The sequence below is a fragment of the Cuculus canorus genome, chromosome 1 (assembly GCF_017976375.1).
Source record: "Cuculus canorus isolate bCucCan1 chromosome 1, bCucCan1.pri, whole genome shotgun sequence".
Taxonomy (NCBI): Eukaryota; Metazoa; Chordata; class Aves; order Cuculiformes; family Cuculidae; genus Cuculus; species Cuculus canorus.
The window spans coordinates 88,597,155-88,617,907 of NC_071401.1; the positions used below are offsets into that span (position 1 = coordinate 88,597,155).

The window sequence follows — 20,753 nt, forward strand, 5'->3', positions numbered from 1 at the left end:
CTCCTGGGTGTCAGTAGTGACAAACCCACAGTCCACAGGAGCTGGTCTTGAAGGCTATAGGAGTCATTTGCCAAAGAAGGGCAGCTCTTCTGGCTCTTTCATTCCCTTCCTATTTATTTATTAATTTTTATTCATTTTTATTATTTATTTTATTATATATTCATTTCCCTTCTTGTTCATTGCTTAGGAACATGGTTTAGTGGTGGAGTTGGCAGTGCTAAGTTAAGAGTTGGACTTGATGATCTTAAGGGTTGGACAATTCTATAATTAATTTATGTCAGCTTTTTCTGCCTGACATTTCCCCTGGCAACTGCTGCATTTTCCCAGGATTACTTTGGTGTGAGGAATCCTGAACAAATCCCACCAAGAGTTATCAACCTGCCTGACTTTTTCACAGCAGTCTCTCTTTCTGGGGAAGTAAAACTTTTTTTTCCTGTGTATTTTAATTAGATCATCCTCATATTGCAATTTCACCATATCTCCTTCCCTGACAGATATGCCATCACCTTGATTTACACGAGTATGCTTCTATAGACACAGAGGAGGAAATGGGAAAGTAATGTTCATATTTCAAAACCACCTACAGTGCAAGTGGCATAAAATTTTATCTGACAGTTGTATTTGAAGGAAGAAATTTAAATGAAATCATTTTAGTATTTAGCGATTGACGGACATCAGATTATACAGCAAGCAATTTAATGTAAGGAGGTGTGCAGGCTGCAATATTTAAGTTTCTGGGCCTCACCGAAGGTGGTTTAATGCTACCATAGCACAACTGAAAATTTGGTCCAAGAAAACCCTGAGGAAAATACACATTTTTTAATGTAGCCCTTCTTCATTCTTGTCAGGGCCCTGAGGGCACGAATAAGCCTTGATGGCCCTGCCAGCCCTGCACCCACAGTCTCAGGACTCTCAGTTTGGCATAGCACGGCACCATGGGTCCCTGCGCAAGCTGTGCTAGGACTGGGGAGCCACCATGGCCCTGGTCCTTTCCCCATGGGAGCCATCCGGCTTGTGCTGCTTCCTGACAAATCTGCTTTGGCCTTTTTTTCTACTGACACGTGCTCCAGTACAAATATTTAACAAACACAAAATTGCTACAGGATGGTATTGACACAAGTATAATGTGATGGACCCACAGAGAAGAGCACACACCATGAGTGGTGCAATGGGCCCTGAGAGAAATCTCTATCCGTAGAGTTTGACCAAGGAAAAGATTCCGTGTCACCCCCCTCCAGGCCCAGCCCCGGGTGGGACAAGGAAAGTAAAGACTTTGGTTCTTGGTTTTCCCTCATTTGCACAGCAGCGCAGCTCGCTACCTGCTTCATATACCTTTGTTTCTCTTAACTTTCTTTGTTGGGACTAAGAGAAGTATATCAGGAACAGAAGATGCTGTTTAACGTGAGGAACATCTTCAGTATTGCAAAACCAACAAGGACCAGCAAGGAGATGCTGCGACAGTTTTGGTAAGCTTATCCATTGGTTTTGTCTGCCATTCAGTGACATTAACAGAAAACTGGAGACGAAAGCAGCTGAATCCTGTGGAGGAGTGAGCGTTTCAGAGAAAGGAGTGCTTTTTTAAAAAATTTTTAATGCCTTTTTGCCTTCCAAGGCAGCAAGGTCTGCATCTTTGGGGACCTGAGGATTTTCCCTTTTAATGTTTGTGAAATAGTGTTAATACTTTATGTGGGATTTAGCTACAAAGTCAAGAAAGATTGTTTTTTCTTGAGGTCAGTATATACTGCAGGTACTGTAATCAATAAATAGCTGTCTGAATAAAGTACAGGAAACACATTTAGAAAATTATCATGGCCAATACCAGGGGAGAAATTCTCTCCTTGAAACTGCAAGGTGGAACTCTGCCTTGCTAGTTTTTTATCTCTGTATACACCGGAGGTTTGAAGGAAAAGTATGATATGATGCAAGGTTCAGCGTTAACCAGGTAAACCTGGCTGTGTGACCCAGCTTTAGTTTTTTTCTTCAACCACATAGATGTGCCTGCCCCTGTACCTTCAGAAAAGTACCTGTGTGATAGTGTTTCAGTAAGAAGCTTCTCATGCTTGTCACATATCCAGAATCAAGTTAAAGACTTGAAACTTAATTCCACACCTTCCTAGGTTTTCGTGTTGATGTCAATAAGAAAAGCAGAATAGCATTAACAGCATTTTGTAACAAATGATCAGTGCTGGAAAACAATGCATGGGAATTTTACATTCTCAGAAATCCTAATATGCAATAATTCATTTTTATTTGTCATTTCTACATTGCATCAGATGAAAGCACAAATGTTTTCCAAGTTCTCTAATTTATTTTCTGTGGTTTTAAAGTGGTCCTAAAGCCTGAGTGATAATGTTTTTTATGAATTGTGAATTTTCACTGCTGGCAATCAGCGAGAACTTGCTCTGGTTAACTAAGATGATAGACAAGCAATTTTGGAAAACAACTGCAGTAAAGCTGGCTTTCCAATAAAGTAATCCAATTTGTTAAGCTCCCCTTATAATGTTGTTTGTTATTTTTAGGTTTTTTAACATTATATCATAACATATGGCAGAAGATATCTTCACTGTCTGTGAGCATTACAAGTTAAACACACTATGGTTAATACTGCAGAGTAATCTAATATCTCATCAGTCTGTTCTAACAGTCCGAAGTAATTGCTGTCCCTCCTCAGAAAGGAATGAGCCAACTGCTTGACCTTGCAATTCTGCCTGTTACACTTTAACTTTGGCATGTTGTCTTATGCTCCTTCTCTGGAATTTATTTGCCCACTTCTGCCTTTCTTTCAAAGGATGTGGACAACTGGAAAGGGAATGCATTTCTTGAAGGTCATAGGAATAAAACAGAATCATTATGGGAATGTAAAGGTCAGGAACAGACCTCTAGTCCGGCTTTCTGCTTGTAGCCTGACAACAACATATGAGGTCAGCCATGTCTTTGTTTTGCCATATCTCAAAGATCTCCATGCATGGTAATTCCAAATCCTCTCTGGTAATCAATTTTAGTGCTTTGCTACCTACCAGTGCAGAAATTAGTGGTGGATATTTCTTAGTTCACTTCTCAGTCATGCCAAATGGTAAAACAAAACCAATGAACAGAAGTTCTCTAACTTCCTTGAAGGAATTTTAGGCTGCAATTAGAAACTCAGAATGCAGCACTAAAGCTGCTCTGGAAACAATGCAACAAAGGAGATTTTAAAACAAGACAAGTATTTTTTTTGTTTCCCCAAAGTGGATAGGGTAGCAAATTCCTGTTCTGAAAAACAATAATAATTAAAAACTGACAGCTATGAAACTGTTTTCCTTCAGAGCTTACACATTGAAGTTAAAGCAAATTCCTTGAATATTAACTAAGAGCCTTGGTATTCAAGGCTGGATATCAGTAGCTTACATTGGTAGGCTGTGTTTCATGCTATAGTGGAAGCTGCCTGACCCATCCCTTTCTTATACTGTCAGGTATATTCTATTCTGCAGCTATTGACTATAGAAATATAGGAAATTATTTTGATAGCTTTGTAATACCCTCTTCAAATTTAAAAAAACAGGGCATTGGGATGCTTCCTAACGGTTTCTAGGCTGTTTACCTCAGGTTGGAGACAAGCATACGGACAAAAGGAAAACACATAGCAAAATATGTAACTTTATTTCACTTGTTATTGTGAGGCTGTGAAGATTAGTCTTTATGGCTTGGAAACATGCATTATTATTTTAAATGGTGCTGCCAGAAATATGTAGTTTAAATTGTATTGCACTTAAGAATCAATTTTCAGAGACTCTCTAAGAAAATACATGGAAAATGTTACTCTAAATTTAGAAAACAAGAAATCAGCTCCTGTATCTGCATGGTGCTGTGGAAAAGCCTGGCCCTCCTGCAGTCTGGGCATCTGTGCAGAGACTGGACTCTTCATGGTGTGCATTAATGCGAATCTTTGTGGTGGATCCACTGGCAGTCTGCATGATTTCTGGAGCACATTGCCATGATACATGACAGTGAGTTCCAGCAATACTATTCTGCAGGGCATCTATATGGTCTGGTTCTTCATATATCTCTGTTTCTGCTACACATAATCCTTTTCATTGTGAAAAAAGTAATCTTAGTAACGGTGGTGGTATAATGTGTATCTAAAGTACATTTAAGGTGTCTAGAAGGAAAACACACAGTGTTTAGATATCTTCACTTAAAGAAAAAAATTCTGCTGTATAGTTTGATAGTCATGCAGTTTGTGCTGTGATGTCAAATGAACAGTAACAATGTGTGGTACCAGGCCCTTAAAAGCTTCCTCCAGTTTCAGTTGGAGCCTGTGCCACAAAATTCTGCAGAAAAAGTCTTTCCCTCCAGTTTTAACTAATACAACACCAAAATCTTTAGATGCCATAATAGGCCTGTCTACTACCACAGCTTTTATTTATTGGAATAAACAGAAGTATGAACAGAAATTCTATGGTTTTTCCCTTGAATTTTCCTAGCTGTGGGCTGCAGGACTTGGCAATTTTCAGGTACTGTAGCTGAGCTTAGCCTCAAAGGTGAGAGATAAAGGAAAGCCTACCTGGAAATATAAAAGCAGCAATGTCAAATCTGTCCATTTGTTTGCATTGCTTTGATCTTCATTCCAACAGATCAGTCTAAAAATGCTGCCTTTAATTAAAAAGACACATTTAGCCTCTCCCCTTCCAAATCTTAGCAAGAGTGTAGTATGGGCTGTGTTATGCTAAGGAGGGCTGTGGTTACAGTGCCAGAGAGGGCTAAGCTGCCACTCTCCACTATTAATCTTTAGCCCGTGGAAGCACAGGCTTAGGAGTGACTTTCGTTAAGACACCTAGTTTAAGCTAGAGGAAATTTGATCATGTGACTTCTGTGTGTGATTATAAACATCCAATTTCATGTGATTCTAAAGTCGTAAATCTGGCTGGATGTCAGAATACACTGAATAAATGCACTGCACATGCCTAGAATGTCTCCTGTGTGGTAGAAGAAGAACCAGAGCACATGAATGTTTTATTGGACTTTTTTCACATCTTCCTCGGTATAATCAAGATATTTCAGACACATTTATGGAAATGTCACCACTTGTATTGGTGGATGTGGAACATGGCAAGCGTATACTCATCCAGAAAGTGTGAAGGAGGGAGAAAGATCCATTCCTCGTATTCAGTGCAGTCTATGTGTAAGCTATTCCACCACGCCCTGAATGATTTTATGCATTTGCTTTAATAGGTTAGCCTGTATACAGTCAAATCTTGTTCATATCAGAAGCAAAATAAACTACATCTAATGTACGGTTTATAGTACAGTTTGAGATACTGTTAGGGTGGGGATCGATATAGTGCATAGTGGTGTGTTGTGTCTATCTGACAGTAAAAGTTATTTAGACTAATAAACACAATTCATCAAGATGATCCAGCTGGGTCAAATAAGGGGATTGGGAGGAATTTCAACTGTTTGATCACTGGCTTTAGCACAAGTACAATTTTTTGTCAAATGACAAAAGTTGTGTTATTTTTTGCTCTTTTGACACAGGTATGGGCAACCAGCTCAAATGAATGTTCACCTGAAAGGACGTGACCTCCTTACTTTACACAACTACACAGCAGATGAGCTGAAGTATTTGCTGTGGATGGCCTCAGATTTGAAACAAAGGATAAAACACAAAGGAGAGGTAAAATGCTTTAATTGTTATTAAAGTCACTCAGATGCTGAAATAAGTATTGTTCTGAAAAATATTACGAATGAGCCATTCAGCTGTCCTGTTCTAAACAACATCACCTGAGCTCCTAAATACTTTAAATTATGTGCTACAAATCAAAAAGCCTTCTTGTAAAGTGTTCAGAGATATTCTTTAAATACTTCAGAGGACTTCACAAGTAAAAAGGTTTTCTCAGCTAATTCCTTGTTGTTGGCTAACCCCATCCATTGACACGTGGTGTACACACAGCACTAAATGTAGGAAACTGAAGATGCTTCCATCCATGGGATTAAATTAGTATCAGAGTTCTCCTTAATGCTAGCTCAAATTGAGCGCCAAAACACAGTTGCTTTTTGCTCCTAGAATTACTTCTTCCCCTTTACCCTTTCCATTGCTAATAAATTCCTTGAAGGGCAGGAGAACAAAGCTACAGTTAAAAAAGAACCCTATGTAAATTTTCTAATGCTGAATTAAAATGTGAAAGAAGTATTTCACACTGTAAAATGTACGTTGACTATAAAATTGAAATGCCTTCAATTTTCATGTTCCAGTATTTGCCTTTGATGCAAGGAAAATCTTTGGCCATGATTTTTGAGAAGAGAAGCACAAGAACAAGATTATCTGCAGAAACAGGTAGGTTTGAACAATGCACAGTCAGATTCCATATGAAATAGTATACTGTCGGTAGATACTGCATAATTTTGTATTTAGCAGTTTCTACTCAAGAGAAACAAGATTTGAAAGCAAACATAGGAAAAGAAAGGCAGCTAGTTGTGTTTCATCTTGCATATTAATCTCACAAGCACATCACTTTTGTCACTGAAACTTCACCAGATCACTTCAAAACACGATCTATCAGAGTAAAATAACAGGCAGAAGTAAGCATTTCTAGTGTAACCTCCTAGTTGTACAGGCAAGATGCACATTTCTTAACATCTATTACAGTAAACATCACGAATTTAATCCTGTGCAAGCTTTAATAAATATTTTACTAATTATTATGCTTTGTCATTGTCACATTTCAGAGTATGTGTTTAGGCTAGGAATCATAGTAAAGCCTTGATATAAATCAGGGAAAAAAACTAATATGATTACCTACGGGGAACGATAACTTGCTGGAGACTCCAAGACATTAGCCTAATAAGATATTAGCCTAATAAGAGCATTATTCTTTTAGGATGAGGTCCTGCAAACACTGTAACACATACATATCTTTATCTACATGTCAGATGTTACGAAGTCAATGGGACTGCTGAAATAAGTCATTCATGTGCTTGCATGTTAGCAAGGAATAACTATGAATTAGCGATGCATCAAGGAAGGAGAAACTTGCCCGTCTCACATTTAAGTTGACCCGCTGTCCTTTAGACCTTTTCTCCCCAGTGAACAGACAGGGAACTTGTTGAGTGTTCACATTTCTTTACAAGGTGTAAGGGAGTAGGTAAAAATATGGAAGGAAAAGCCGATATGTTAACTGCAAGCATTTCTGAATTTGCCTTTGTATCCTCTAGCACAGCTGCCTGCTGATCCTACTCTTTATGTAGACTTGCCGCTGCTTTCTGTTTTCTCCAGATAAGCAAGATTTATGAATGGACTTTTATGCATTCCTTCCCTGTGAAGACCACCCACCTTTAATACTGAAGTTTTTAGTCCAGTTTCTAATTGACTGCTGTACTCCTACATGGGCATTGTGAATTCTCTGAATCTGTTTATCCTTCATGCTTATGCATTAAGAGGGAAGCACTATTTAGTCCATGACTTTTGCAGGCTTATGGAAAGGGGAAGCTCAGGAAAGTTCAAATGAATTCACTTAAGTATGGTAGTCAATGAATGCAAACTCATCCAAGAGCTGTTAAGCTCTGATGAAATAAAAGCAAGTTATTTCTGAGTGAGGGCTTCCACGAGGGAGTTTATGCAGTTTAACTTCTGTGCATTAACTTTACACCTTCAGTTAATTGGTCTTAAATCCCCTAAGCCTAAAGCTTTGTTTCAAAGGCAGATGCAAGGTTTTTTCTGTCCATGGAAACTCTATACATTTCAGCTGCCTTTTAACACATACAAATTCTCCCTTGGAATTTCTAACTGAAAACAAAGTGAGATTATGTATTCCTTTTAGCTAAATAAACTAATTTAATACTAATTTTCTAATGTCCAGTGAAAGTGGGCATTTGAGTGGATAGCAGTGTTTATTTATAACATATCTGAGTCATCTCAAATAGCATTTCCCAGGAGTTTCACCTTCAGTATCTTGAAAGAAGTCACTTATGAGACAGGTTCTAGTGATGAGATTAACCTAAATGACCTTTGCAACTCTCAGGAACAAATAGATGAACATCAATGGGTTTCATTATTAACAAATAGAGACTTGGAAAGCAGTCAAAATCTGCTCTGTGTAGTATCTAGGAGATTGTTGCCATATATTAACACCATGGAAGTCTTAAGAACTCCTGCTGTTCCTATGCCCATAAAGAATACCATTACTGAAAAAGAAATGGTTGACATTGGAAGGAACCTCTGGTGGTCATCTGGTCCAGGGTCATCTAGAGCCAGTTGCCCAGGACCATGTCCAAAAGGTTTTTTAATAGCTCCAAGGGTGGAGACTGCACAACCTTCTGGGGCAACTTATGAGAGTGCTCAATCACCCTTGCTTTTCCTGATGTTCAGAGGGAGCCTCCTGTGTTTCAGTTCATGCCTGCTATGGCACTGAGAATTACCTGGCTCCATCCTCCTTGCACCCAGCCTTCAGGTATTTATATCAGTCAATAAGGTTCCTTCTGAGCCTACTCTTCTCTTGACTACGCAGTCCCAGAGAGCTCTCTCAGCTTTTCCTCATATGAAAGAGATTCCAATTCCTTAGGCATCTTTGTGGCCTTTTGTTAACATGGACATACTGACTCTCTCCAGTATGTCCTTTTCTCTCTCATGCTCAGGAGCCCAGAACAGGGCACACTCAATATGGCCTCACCAGTGCCACCTGCTAGCAATATTTGCCTAGTGCAACCCAGGACACCATTCATCACCTTTGCTGGAAATGCGCATTGCTGGCTCATATTCAACTTGGTGCCCACCAAGACCTCTAGGTCCTTTCGTGCCAAGCTGCTTCCCACCTGGGTGGTCCCCATCACTTACTGGTATGTGGGGTTGTTATTCCTCACATGCAGGACTTCACACTTGCTGAACTTCTTGAGGTTCCTGTCAGCACATTTCTCCAGCCTGTAACAACCCTCCCCTCCCTCCCCCCCCAATCTGCATAAAGTCTTGCGTACTTTTTGAAAACAAAGGTATTCCACATGGTCATCTATTACTCGTAAAATAAACATCCTCAGGCATGGCACAAAGGTGAACACCCTGGTTTTGTTATAGCTTTGGTGGAAAATATTGATTGTCACCGTGCCTCTTAAAATATACAGCTGCAGTTACGTTTTAATGAACAAGTCATAAATAAATCCAAGCATTTCACAGACACTGAATGCAGACAATATATCACAGGGTAGAAATGCAGAGGAAATAATACAGACCCTAACCTTCTTTTGCCATGCACTGAAATATACAAGGTCTTAACAGCTTTACAGAGGTTCCCTGCCACTGGCTTCAGTGGAATTACTCCCAGCTCACTCCTCTTACACAGGAGAGGAAGGGGAACGTGATGTCCATGCTTAAAGACTACTACATACAGTCACAGCAATAATTGCATAATTTTGTGTATTCTAATGTAGTGGGAATGGTATTACATGGCAGGAATACAGGGTCTGTTTTTTGTTGGAATAGCTACTATTATTTAGCTTAGCCACATTACAGAGGGGGCAAGAGTACTCTTTTAGCTTACTCTCCACTTAGAGGAGTAGCTTTAAAAAACTCTTTATCAGCTTTCAGGCTTATTTTTTGGGAATGTTCCTGTGAATGCTGCCTAGAAGAGTTCTTTGTTATCAGTCTAAACTGAAAAATACTTCCTGGACTGTAAATCCTGGCAGGTAGTGAAGAAACGAACAAATACAAACCCAGAAGTCTGAAATATAAAAGAAATATCTTTCCTTTGAGCCTGAGGAGATGGCTATGTATGTCTCCTGGTGATGACAGGGCAGACCAATGACAGCGTATCTAATATATGATTTGCAGGATTCACTTTGGCCCACTTACTTACCCAGTGTGGCAGGGACAGGCTGGAATGGAGGTTTAACCTATATCTGTACAACCATTATCACTCACGTCCTATGTGAAAGAGTTTGTGTAAGTGGCTCAATAATGTGCTGCAGCCTGAGGCATAGAACTGTCCATTTTTGAAAACTAACAGAATTATGGACATGAAATAATCTATTCTGGCTCTGCAGTATGAACATTTAATACAGTTTGTTGAAGGTACCAAGATTCATATAAACACTTAGCATGTAGCTTTGGATATGGCCAGCTTGTGACAACAAAGAGGATTAGATCTTCCAGTTTAACTCAGCACTCCAGTCTGTGCCTATTTGCTGAACTGGTGCTTGTGTGTCTTAGAAAGTCAAATTTTTTTTTTTCTACTAGTAGTCTGGATGAAAGAATCTGAAGCAAAGATTCTGTCTCTGCAACTATATACAAAGCTAGAGCACAGAGATCCTCTATTTCCAGATGGAAAATTTTGGATGGAAATATGTTCCCAGGCCCTACACAGATGGCAAGTTCACAAACAGAAAGCCTAACACATTAGGACTCTGGTATATACACAGACTCAAGGTGGTAGCTCCAACTGGGCAGCCTGACATTTGACAATTCTGAATAAATGGCCAGTTTCCTCTTTTTCTACCTGGGTATCATTTACAGAAAACAGAACATGTCCGTGGGAACCTGTCTTGACTGTGAAACATCTACCAAGTATACGCATTTAGAAGCCTAAAACGCAGAGCTGTTGTATTGTGTGGAACTTGCAGGGATAAATCACTGGCATAATTGTATATGACTTCAAAAAAAAACCCACAAGAAGATGAACAGGAGAAGTTACTATAAATGACATCTCATTTGTGAGGTCTTGACTTAAAAGGTTGCTTTGGATAGATAGATTGTCATTCTAGGCAAAAGTTTGCTTACACATTCCTATAAATGCACTGTTTGTGTCTGAACTGCAGAGAGGAGGTGAAAGTGTTTGGGGAGAGTTAAACATTCTTCCTGCCTTAATACAAAAATGCTTCTGAATAACCAAAAAGGGAGAGCAAAACAACCAGAAAATGCATAGTGCTTTTCTAACAGCAAAAAGTAATAATAGAATAAATGATGTTTCGTTCTTAAAAGTTGACTGTGTATAACTCTAATCTTGTTGAGATTTGGAGCAATCCCTAATGATGACGAAGGGAAAGTAAACATCAGACCTATTCAATAGAATGAGTATACACTGGCTGGACAGAGCAGAGATTTATGCTTCAGCTGGGGTCTGGAACATTGTTATTTTTAATCTGACTTTTAAAGAAATTGAGGTAGTCAAAAGGCAATGATTTGCCAGTGGTATTTTTATTGATTGCATTTTAAAGTCTAGAGACTGGCTGAAAGGATGAAGAGTGGAAGACCTAACTTCAACCCTGCTGCCTGTGTGGGATGGAAATTAATAAGGGCTGCTCTGTGCTAGGGGTCCAACTGTGTGGCCCAGACCTGCTGCCTGAAACGGGTTGCTTGATTTTATTTGTGAAAGGTTTCAGTGTTCACTCCTGGTTTAATCCCTTTTTGAAGAGCAGCTGTGGAATCAACTTTTTAATCTTCGTCAGGCCTGTGCAAATATTATGTTGAAACTGCAGTCCTGCAATGTCTGCAGTGCCATCTAAGGGCTACAACCAGCGCAAGTATTTTAGCCTTTTTCCCTCCCCTCCCCTCCCCTCCCCTCCCCTCCCCTCCCCTCCCCTCCCCTCCCCTCCCCTCCCCTCCCCTCCCCTCCCCTCCCTTCCCCTTCCCTCTCCTCTCCTTCCTTCCCCTTCCCTTCCCTTCCCTTCCCTTCCCTTCCCTTCCCTTCCCTTCCCTTCCCTTCCCTTCCCTTCCCTTCCCTTCCCTTCCCTTCCCTTCCCTTCCCTTCCCTTCCCTTCCCTTCCCTTCCCTTCCTCTTTCTCTTTCTCTTTCTTTCTTTCTTTCTTTCTTTCTTTCTTTCTTTCTTTCTTTCTTTCTTTCTTTCTTTCTTTCTTTCTTTTTCTCTCTTTCTCTCTCTCTCTCTTTCACTCTCTTTTTTTTTATTCTGCTTTCCTTTCCTCCCTGCACCCTGCTTTACTTTCCCCTAACACCACAAAATTTGTTAGCACCTCCAAGAGATCACATTTTGGTAGAGAACGGGGGGCTCTTCTCTGTTTTATGCAGCCTTTCTCTTCCTGGCAATAAAAATAAGATGGCCTTCCTTCTAGAGTTTTGTCACAATAAAAGTCTCACTCCTCCGCAGCGTTGTCTTGACAAGGTTGGTTTGTCCACACCTAAACTGTCTGGAAATTTCCTTCACCATGGATATTATTGACAGGGCAAGAGCTCCCTGACAATTTATTTACTAGAAGGGAGTTTTTCTTATGCAGAAAATCTTGCCCAGTGCACAGAAAATACCTTACACAGCTACCTACAGCTCTGTTCAAATTCTTCATGTTGTATGTCTGCAGTTGTAGGACCTTATGTCCTGTGCGAGGCTTATGCAAAACCATTTGCAATAGTTCACAAAACAGCCCCCCTCAGGCCCCATGCTCCCAATATGTGGCCACAATGGACTTCACGCTGAGATTCAGTGAAGGGAGGCTTTAAGCTAAAACCAGGCAAATGCAATGAGATACAATTGTCGTCAAAAATACTCTATTTGCCTTCCTGTCAATGTCAGCTGTTTGCTTGAGTTAGCTTTCTAGTGGTGCTGCAACAGAAATAAGGCAGGACAGAACCTAAGAATTGCCCCTAGCATGTAGTTTGTGTTTATCCAAAATACTGCCCAGACAACTTTTAAGTTCTCCAAAGTGTTTTGTATTCTTAAATGATTATTTCTATGGTTTCCTGTTCAGGAACAGATTTCATTCTTCAGACTGAATTCATTCAGTTACTTGGCTCGACTTATAAATTCCTAATTATTGTGGAGTGGAGGAGTGCTGGCAGTGCCACAGATCATTCCTTCTCTCTCTGTCAGTGTGATTTTTAAGGCAGTTGGTCATTTGTGAACCAGCTCAAGTTTGTTATAGTGTATGATGAAACTTGATGTTTTCTAACTGAGTGACTATAGATGCAAGCCCCAAGAAAGCTTCTTGCAAGGATGTGGAATTACACCTAGTGACTCAGATAACCCTTCTAGGATGTTAAATCCCTTGAGACAGAAATTCAGCATGATGGATGGATTACCGAGCTCTTAACAGGGAGCCACTGTGATGCTTTTGGCCATATATAGCTTTGCAGCTTGAATGTCTGTTCTGTGGCCACAGATTAGAACTCATGCCTACAGATTTCATTAAAGGATCGCATTTGAGTGGTTTTATTCCATAATACATTTATTGGTGTTTTGTGTGTCAGACTTTAAGTGTTTGAAACATTTAGATGCCCTGATGAGTTTTACTTTTATTGTTGTAAGTATCTTTTACATGAAGAAGATTTTGAATCCTGGCTGTAAACATAAGGTGCTGGTGCTTAATTTCTCTTTTTATTTGTCCTCACTGTAGGTTTTGCTCTTCTTGGTGGGTATCCTTCCTTCCTTACAACTCAAGATATACATCTGGGCACTAATGAGAGTCTCACAGATACAGCAAGGTTGGTAAAATGTCACTTCATCAATCGCTAAGTATTTGGTAGTTGATTAGGCTGAAACCTGTATTAAAGAATTTTGAAAACTAATAACATGGCTAACTGTATCCTGGGCTGCATCAAAAGAAGTGTGGCCAGCAGGGAGGTGATTCTGCCCCTCTATTCCTCCTTCCTGAGACCTGATTTGGAGTATTGTGTCCAGTGCTGGAATCTTCATCGTAAGGAGGATATGAAACTTGGAACAGGCCCAGAGGAGGGCTACAAAGACGATCAGAGAGCTGGAGCACCTCCCGTATGAGGGCAGGCTGAAAGAGTTGGGGTTGTTCAGCCTGGAGAAGAGAAGGCTCCAAGGAGATCTTATAGCGACCTTTCAGCACCAGAAGGGGCTACAAGAAAGCTGGTGAGGAACTGTTTACAAAGACATGTAGTGATAGGACTAGGGGCAATGAGTATAAACTGGAGAGGAACAAATTTAGACTAGACATAAGGAAGAATTTCTTCACCATGAGAGCGGTGAGGTACTAGAACAGGAGGTGTCCCTGCCTATGGCAGGGGGATTGGAACTGCATGATCTTTAAGGTCCCTTCCAACCTTAATGATTCTATGATTCTATTTTCTTTCTGGAAAATGTCAGAAGGCACTCCAAATTTCTTAAATACAGATCAGAATTTCTTAAATACTCACAGAATCTGTAGTTCAGTACATCATCATTCCATGCACTCTAACTCGCCAAAGCATCTCACAATGAGAAATATTTTTATGAAATTTGGCATATAGACTGTTAACAAGAGTGACAGTCACACAATAGAACCAACTTATGAACCTCAGTTTTATAGCTCCACTGAAGACAGCACATCTATTCAAACAAGACTAGAACCTTCTGGTTCTGTTGCTCCTCCTGGAGTTGGAAGTGCGGCTGACTGGCAAATCAAAAAGCAAAATAAAAAAGACTTCCTTTATCCTTGTTAGGCCAGCTGCTGGTGAACCTTAGCCTGCAGGCAGTGACAGGGCAGCCCTGAAGGCCGCTCTGATCCCCTTATTTTAGGAGCACCAAACTTGACCAAGATTTTGCAGACAGTTTGTGATTTCATGTGCCTTTTTCCACAGCTGTACCCACTGTCAGGACTCCTGTGGAGGCTGGGCTATAGCATTGTTCTCGTACTGGCACCCTGGGAAGATCTTAATCATGCCCAATCCCACATGATTGCAGGGATGGGTAGCTACCAGCCTATCCCCACTGCCATAGCAGGGATGAACTGAGCTCAATATTTTTCTCAGTGGATTCCCTCAGATATTGCAGGAAGTGGGTAGAACATGGGGCTGTATTTTGCTGTTTTTCATAGTTCTGCATGTATTAAAGACTCATCCACCCTCAGTACTGTATTGCTTTCTAGGCAGCCGTTTTGCAGCCTGAGGTCAATTCAGTTAGACACAGCAGCAGGCAGGTTAGTAGTGACTGAAAGGTCCTTTTTGTTCTGGTGAAACGTATGCAGGGTCAAGCTCGACAGCCTCACTTTGAAGTATGCAGTCAACCAGCAGAGGTTCCATTGCCTCTGAAGAATTTCTTCACTATGAGAGTGGTGAGACACTGGCACAGGTTGCCCAGGGAGGTTGTGAATGCCCCATCCCTGGAGGTGTTCAAGGCCAGGTTGGATGGGGCCTTGGGCAGCCTGATTTAGTGGGAGGTATCCTTGCCCATGGCAGGGGGGCTGGAACAAGATGATCTTTAGGGTCCCTTCCAACCCTAACTATTCTATGATTCTATGCCTCTGCTGTATATTCACAGTCAGTGGGAGAGGTTATTTGAGAACTATGTCGTTGTTCTCTCTGTGATGAATCCAAGGAAACTGTAAAAATAATACTAAGCATTTGAACATTTAAAATTTTCTTTTCATGCTACACTACCAAAGTAGAAGACATGAGTGTTAATAGCGGAAACTAAAAGTTTCAGTCTCTTGAGGCTTGACAGTACTTAGCCCTCACTCCGTTACATGCTTGACTCTTCCAGTATCAAAGTAAGCTGAAAAGATAGTGTTCAAATGTTTCAACAAAAATGTGCCCCACTGCCTTGCTTCAGTAACTGTGAGTTCGAAAGATTAAAAAGTCGTGTGAAGTTGTGGGCCTCCAAAGGGAACAGATTAATCTGAGACTTAATAGGCAAGTCAAAGGTATATTAGGCACTGTGTCCAGTAACAACAGTGTCCAGGCCAGCAGAACTCGTACACTGCCATGGGATTCAAATACATCCCCTCAGAAGAAATTCTTTGTAGGCCTTGGGACATAGCCCCCATTTAAGCAGGACAGCTATAGCTTCCTCAAATGTGCCATTTTAATGCCTCAGAGCACATGCATCCCTGCTACAACTCTATAGGAACGAGAGGTGTAGGATTTTCCCAGTCAAAATTACATAGCTTGCTCTGTCATATTAAAGGTGAAATGTATAAAAGGTAAATCTCTCACATTGATGTAAATAAGTATTGTTCTCTAAGCATCTTGCCTTAGCATTGTAAGCAGAGAGCTCCTTGACTGAGAAGGGTGAGGAGGGGAGGGTGCTGACAGTGGGCTCAGTAGGAGGAAGATGTGAGGCCAATGATGAGAGACTGAGGCTGAAGAGACAGAACCTTATGTGATGAGCAGGGGTACTGACACACCAGGCTGGAAAAACGAAGATCAGCTGTTTACAATAGCTTAAAAGAACTGAAATTGAGAAGGGATGGGACACACCAGAGGAGTGGGGGATGAATGAAAAAGTGCAGAGGTGTTATATTTGGGAAGGAGTGACTTTAGGCTCCATGACAAAATTATGTGGAAGGATTGCATTTCCACCGAAGGTGGGAGGTGAAGCCAAAGGAAGGGTTGATTTACTAGGGCCAGTGTGAAATTGCACTGTGGCACTTGTGAATGGGAAGGGAAGTACAAATGGTGAGAGTCTTCAGAGCACTATGTCAGGGTGCCATGTAAACTGGTGGCTCCTTGGGGACTAGGGAGGCTCAGGTGCCAGGAGCTCCTCCTGGGTCAGGCAGGGCTGAGCCTTAACAGCTGGCAACTGTCTCCCTGCCCCAAGCCAGCACCCTCCTACAATAACCTCTTCAAACACCATCTCACCAGGTGTGCAGGACTGTCATCTGGAGGCTCTCTGCCATTTTCATGCCAACCCTGCAGGAAATCCAGATATATTCTGATACAAAAAGGGACATACTTTGTAAAGGCCAGTTTTCATTTTTTCTTCTTCGCAAATAGGACAATAAAGGGCCATTGACTACTTGGATCACAGTCTCTTGAATGACATTTGTTTGCACAAACAGAAGAGAAGAAGAAAGAGAGTAAGCTACAAGAAGTAAGGCAAAAAGTAGAAGCAAGCAAATCTTCTAGACATTTTGGAGTCCCCATTCTATGGAGATAGCTCCACAATACCCAATTCACATGCAAGCCTTCAGCCTCCCTTTCCCCTGTCACTGCCTGCTTTTATAGGTCAAGTCCCTGTTCGTGACCCTGACCTGAGGATTTTGCACCTCTGCTAAGTCACAGCACCTGCCTGCTACAGTGGAGTGAAGGCTTTCCCAAGTCCTTACAGAGCCCCATGTGCTCTGCTTCGCTCCTGCTCTCATGACTCAGCATTGACTTTGCATAATCAAAGCTGAGCAGTTTACCAAAAAGAACAACCTAAGTGTTAATTCCTTGGCATTTCTTGTGAAGGATAAGATGCCTCATTCAGTTAGTGTAATAATAAAATAAAAAGGAATGCCTGTAATAGACCCTGAGGTTAACTCAAATAATTACAGCCATATGTCTAGGGCTCCAAAAGCCTTAGAATTACTTGAGATTCAGACTTAAAGAAAAAGGGGCACAGATCTATGAAAGTACCAGATTTTCTTAGAATTGCTCCAGGTAAGGATTGAAAGCATTTCTGTTGTGAACATATCTTTAGTTCCTTATTACCTGCTCATAATACATTTCTTATATGCTTCACAAGACATTTACATTTACACCGACACAGTGGCAAAAAGTTACCACCCATTAAGGAGCTCTAAGCCTTTCAGTGCTGTTTAGCGTGTCTGATATATTAGATGAAATGAAATATAAGCACTGTATTTTCCACTGTAGAGCAGTTCCACTGTGCACCACTATAGCTCAGTGGGCATAAGCTTCAGTGACAGCACTGATGAACTCATAGGGTGATTTTACAGGTCCACTGGCATTATTAACATGAATCCCTGCATCTAGGGAGAATGGGTTTACTTTTCAGAGCTTGCTGAGAACACATTGGCCATATGACCCTGTTAAGACTATGAATGACAATGAAATAGTCTTCTCAGAAACTAAAACCTTTTGAAAGGCTATATACTTTCAGAAAAAAAACCATCCAAACCCCAAATTAGCTTGTATAGCAATGTCCTGCCCAAAATATTTGTAAATGCTCCATTTTCAAATTCAGAGATCAACCACACCAAAAAGGTATACTTTTATTTGTGTTCAATTTTGGGTTCCTCACAGGAGACACTTTGGTAAAAAATTTCCAGCTTTTCTCTGTAGAAATTAAAGTTATTTTAAAAAGAGAATTATGCAGCATTCCAATACAAACATATATTCCCAGGCTCTAGTATTTTGAAGCTTATAGGCTCACAGTCTTGCAAAAAGAACGTAAAAAGACCTTGTAGTTGGTGATAACATAGGAATCGTAAATGAAAAGTCACCTGATGAGCCTGTGGTTACTGCCCTCACCTTCCAAAACTTCAGCTTTACTAAAGACTCCTATCTAGCTGGGTCTTTTTTCCTATGCAATCCCAGCCTTGCATGGTATCTTTTAAATCAATTTGATTACAAGAGAATTCATCTCCTCAGATGAGATCTATTTTTTTTCCCCGAGTTCGATTTGTATTTTTATTTCACAAAGAATAAGCCAAATTTCCACCTGGGTTTCCTACTATAAGACATGACATCTAAAAATGCTGGCAGAAGGAATTTCTAATATCTTGCTGGCAAGTATCTAATAAGTCTAATAGCTACTTTCAACATACTAAGGAAGAAACTCCAGGAGTTTTCACTATCTAGTAATTGATTATAACTGAAATGCCTCTAATGGCTTATCCTGTAAAGGAACCACTTTCTTTAAATTCTTTATCAGTTGTGTCAAGTAGGATCAGCTGTCCTGATATCCTAAAAAGTCTAAGAAAAATGGGCAAATTCCCAGTGTTACTGCCTCGTTTACTTGACTGGTGGGACTGGCTATGTGTTGTTTACAGTGGACACCTGTTGGATGGCAAACAAAAGGGACTGTGCATCCCATCCCTCGTTCAAAACAGAACAGGTTTTCCACAGTCACGTGCTTCAAGCTAGAATAAACCTGCACAAATTAAAAGAAACTCATGAGCTAAGAAGAGATAATGGCGCAAATAGCAGCTGTTCCAATCATTTGCAATCAGTAAATACCTTATTCAGCTCCCCCTTTTCGCTTGTAGCTGCCATCGACAGTCCTATTTTCCACAGAGTGCCCTACGTGGAATTTTGTAACATTTTTTAAGAGTTTTGCTTGTGTGAGGAATGTCTGGTGGCAGTAGAAAATATTTGTTACTGACTTCATCAGGAGATTTGTCTATGTAAAGGCTATGCTATTAACAGCCATATTTCCACAAGAGGAGATACCAGAACTCTTCATGGCTAATTGGGAAGACAGATACAGCAAGGATTTTTCATATTCTTCTATTCAGTCTCTTTCTTGCTTTCTTTAAGGCCCTATCAGAGATAACATGAAAACATGAAAAATGCTACTTCAAAGCCAGGCTTCAGGGGCTGATTAAAACACAGAAATGCAGAGAAATGCAGAGCTCCAACCCATATTTAATCTAAATAATTCAGAGCATAACAAGTATACTATGCTAATCCACTATGCTAATCTCTCAGTCTTTCACACTTTGGCAAATGAGGTTAAGGCCAGAGCGGTACAGTGACTCCTGCGCGCCCCTATCCTTTGGGCAATACTTTAATACTGATACCGTGTGTAGAAAAGCGTGTAGGTAGGAAAAAGAAAAGGCTGGTGGTGTTGGCCTCCTGTGCTCAGTAAGATCGGTAAATAATTGTGGTAATCTAAGACAGATCTGCATTCCCATTCCTCACTAAGGTCAGGCTACCATACAGAGACACTGTAATAGTCAATGCTGTGTTTGTTCCTTGCTAAAAGACTGAAGAAATCTTATACCTTCTCTCTTCTGAAGTTAATAACTTCTTCAAATGTTACAGTGTCACACAATCTTTTATCTTAGTTCAGATATCATAGCATTTATTGATGTTACATCTGTAGCTACAATCAAATGCTGAAGAGGAAACATGAAATTGAGAAGCAGTTTTCATTTACTTACCACAGCTTGTTAATAAGTAAAACTGCTTACTTATTAGCAGCTCGTTAAATGTCTGCATTTAAGTGTGTTATGCAAGCATGATAAATTATTCAGATAGTTGAAAAAAATTGATTCATTACCACTTCTCATTAATATTTACATGTTGCATACTGAAGAGTGCAACAGGGATATATTTGTTATGTTTGATTTGAGTATTTTCTACCATCCTCTAGGGTGCTGTCCTGCATGACAAATGCAATCTTGGCTCGAGTTTATAAGCATAACGATCTGGACCTAATGACGAAAGAAGCCACGATCCCAATAATCAATGGATTGTCCGATTTATACCATCCTCTCCAGATTTTAGCAGATTACCTAACTCTTCAGGTAACAATAGAATCCCCATCTAATAATAATTTTATTTTCATTAAGTCTTGGTCTTGCTAAGTATTTGCGGAAGTCAGGTGCAATATCATTTATTCCTATGTTTTTCTAAGTGGGAATTACATGGTACTTCCTATTTAAGGAGATCTTCATCCAGCAATATAATTAAGGACCTGTTTAATTTAATACAATTACCTATCAGCTGTAGTGGGACTGAAGTTAAGCATAAAATTAAGTACTTCATTGGAATTAGATTGCAATTCAAAAAACGTGAAGGGGTCTTTAAAGATAAAGATGAAGATAAAGAAGATAAAGAAAGATGAGACATTGGCTCAACCAAAGCCAGTGGAAGTTTTTCCACTGACTTAAAAAGCCTTCCATAGTTCACTCTTGACTCTTCCCTAACCTATGAACGGTTTAAAAGGAATCGCTATCCATATTAGGAAATCAGTTGAATAAATTTGTTTTGAAAAGCCAGTTAATGCTACTAATGCAAATGTCTAGGGTTCAGGCACTTAAAACTATTTACACTTTGCTCACATCAAAGAATAGTTAAAAAAAGATCATAGTTTGTAGTTTATTCTAATGAAATAGTTGATTTCACAGCAGGATAATGTTTTACACATAGAATACCAGATGTTTATCTG

At 40.2% G+C, this 20,753-nt stretch overlaps 1 protein-coding gene across 1 annotated transcript in view; it reads left to right on the forward strand.

The window, feature by feature from the left end:
* Positions 1-1,389: 1,389 nt before the first annotated feature.
* OTC (ornithine transcarbamylase) overlaps positions 1,390-20,753 on the forward strand; it is a 30,069-nt gene continuing 10,705 nt past the window's right edge. The window contains exons 1-5 of the mRNA XM_009558612.2: positions 1,390-1,466; positions 5,515-5,653; positions 6,232-6,313; positions 13,306-13,393; positions 19,956-20,109. Coding sequence (XP_009556907.2) covers positions 1,390-1,466; positions 5,515-5,653; positions 6,232-6,313; positions 13,306-13,393; positions 19,956-20,109 — 540 coding nt within the window. The remainder of the gene's footprint in view (positions 1,467-5,514; positions 5,654-6,231; positions 6,314-13,305; positions 13,394-19,955; positions 20,110-20,753) is intronic.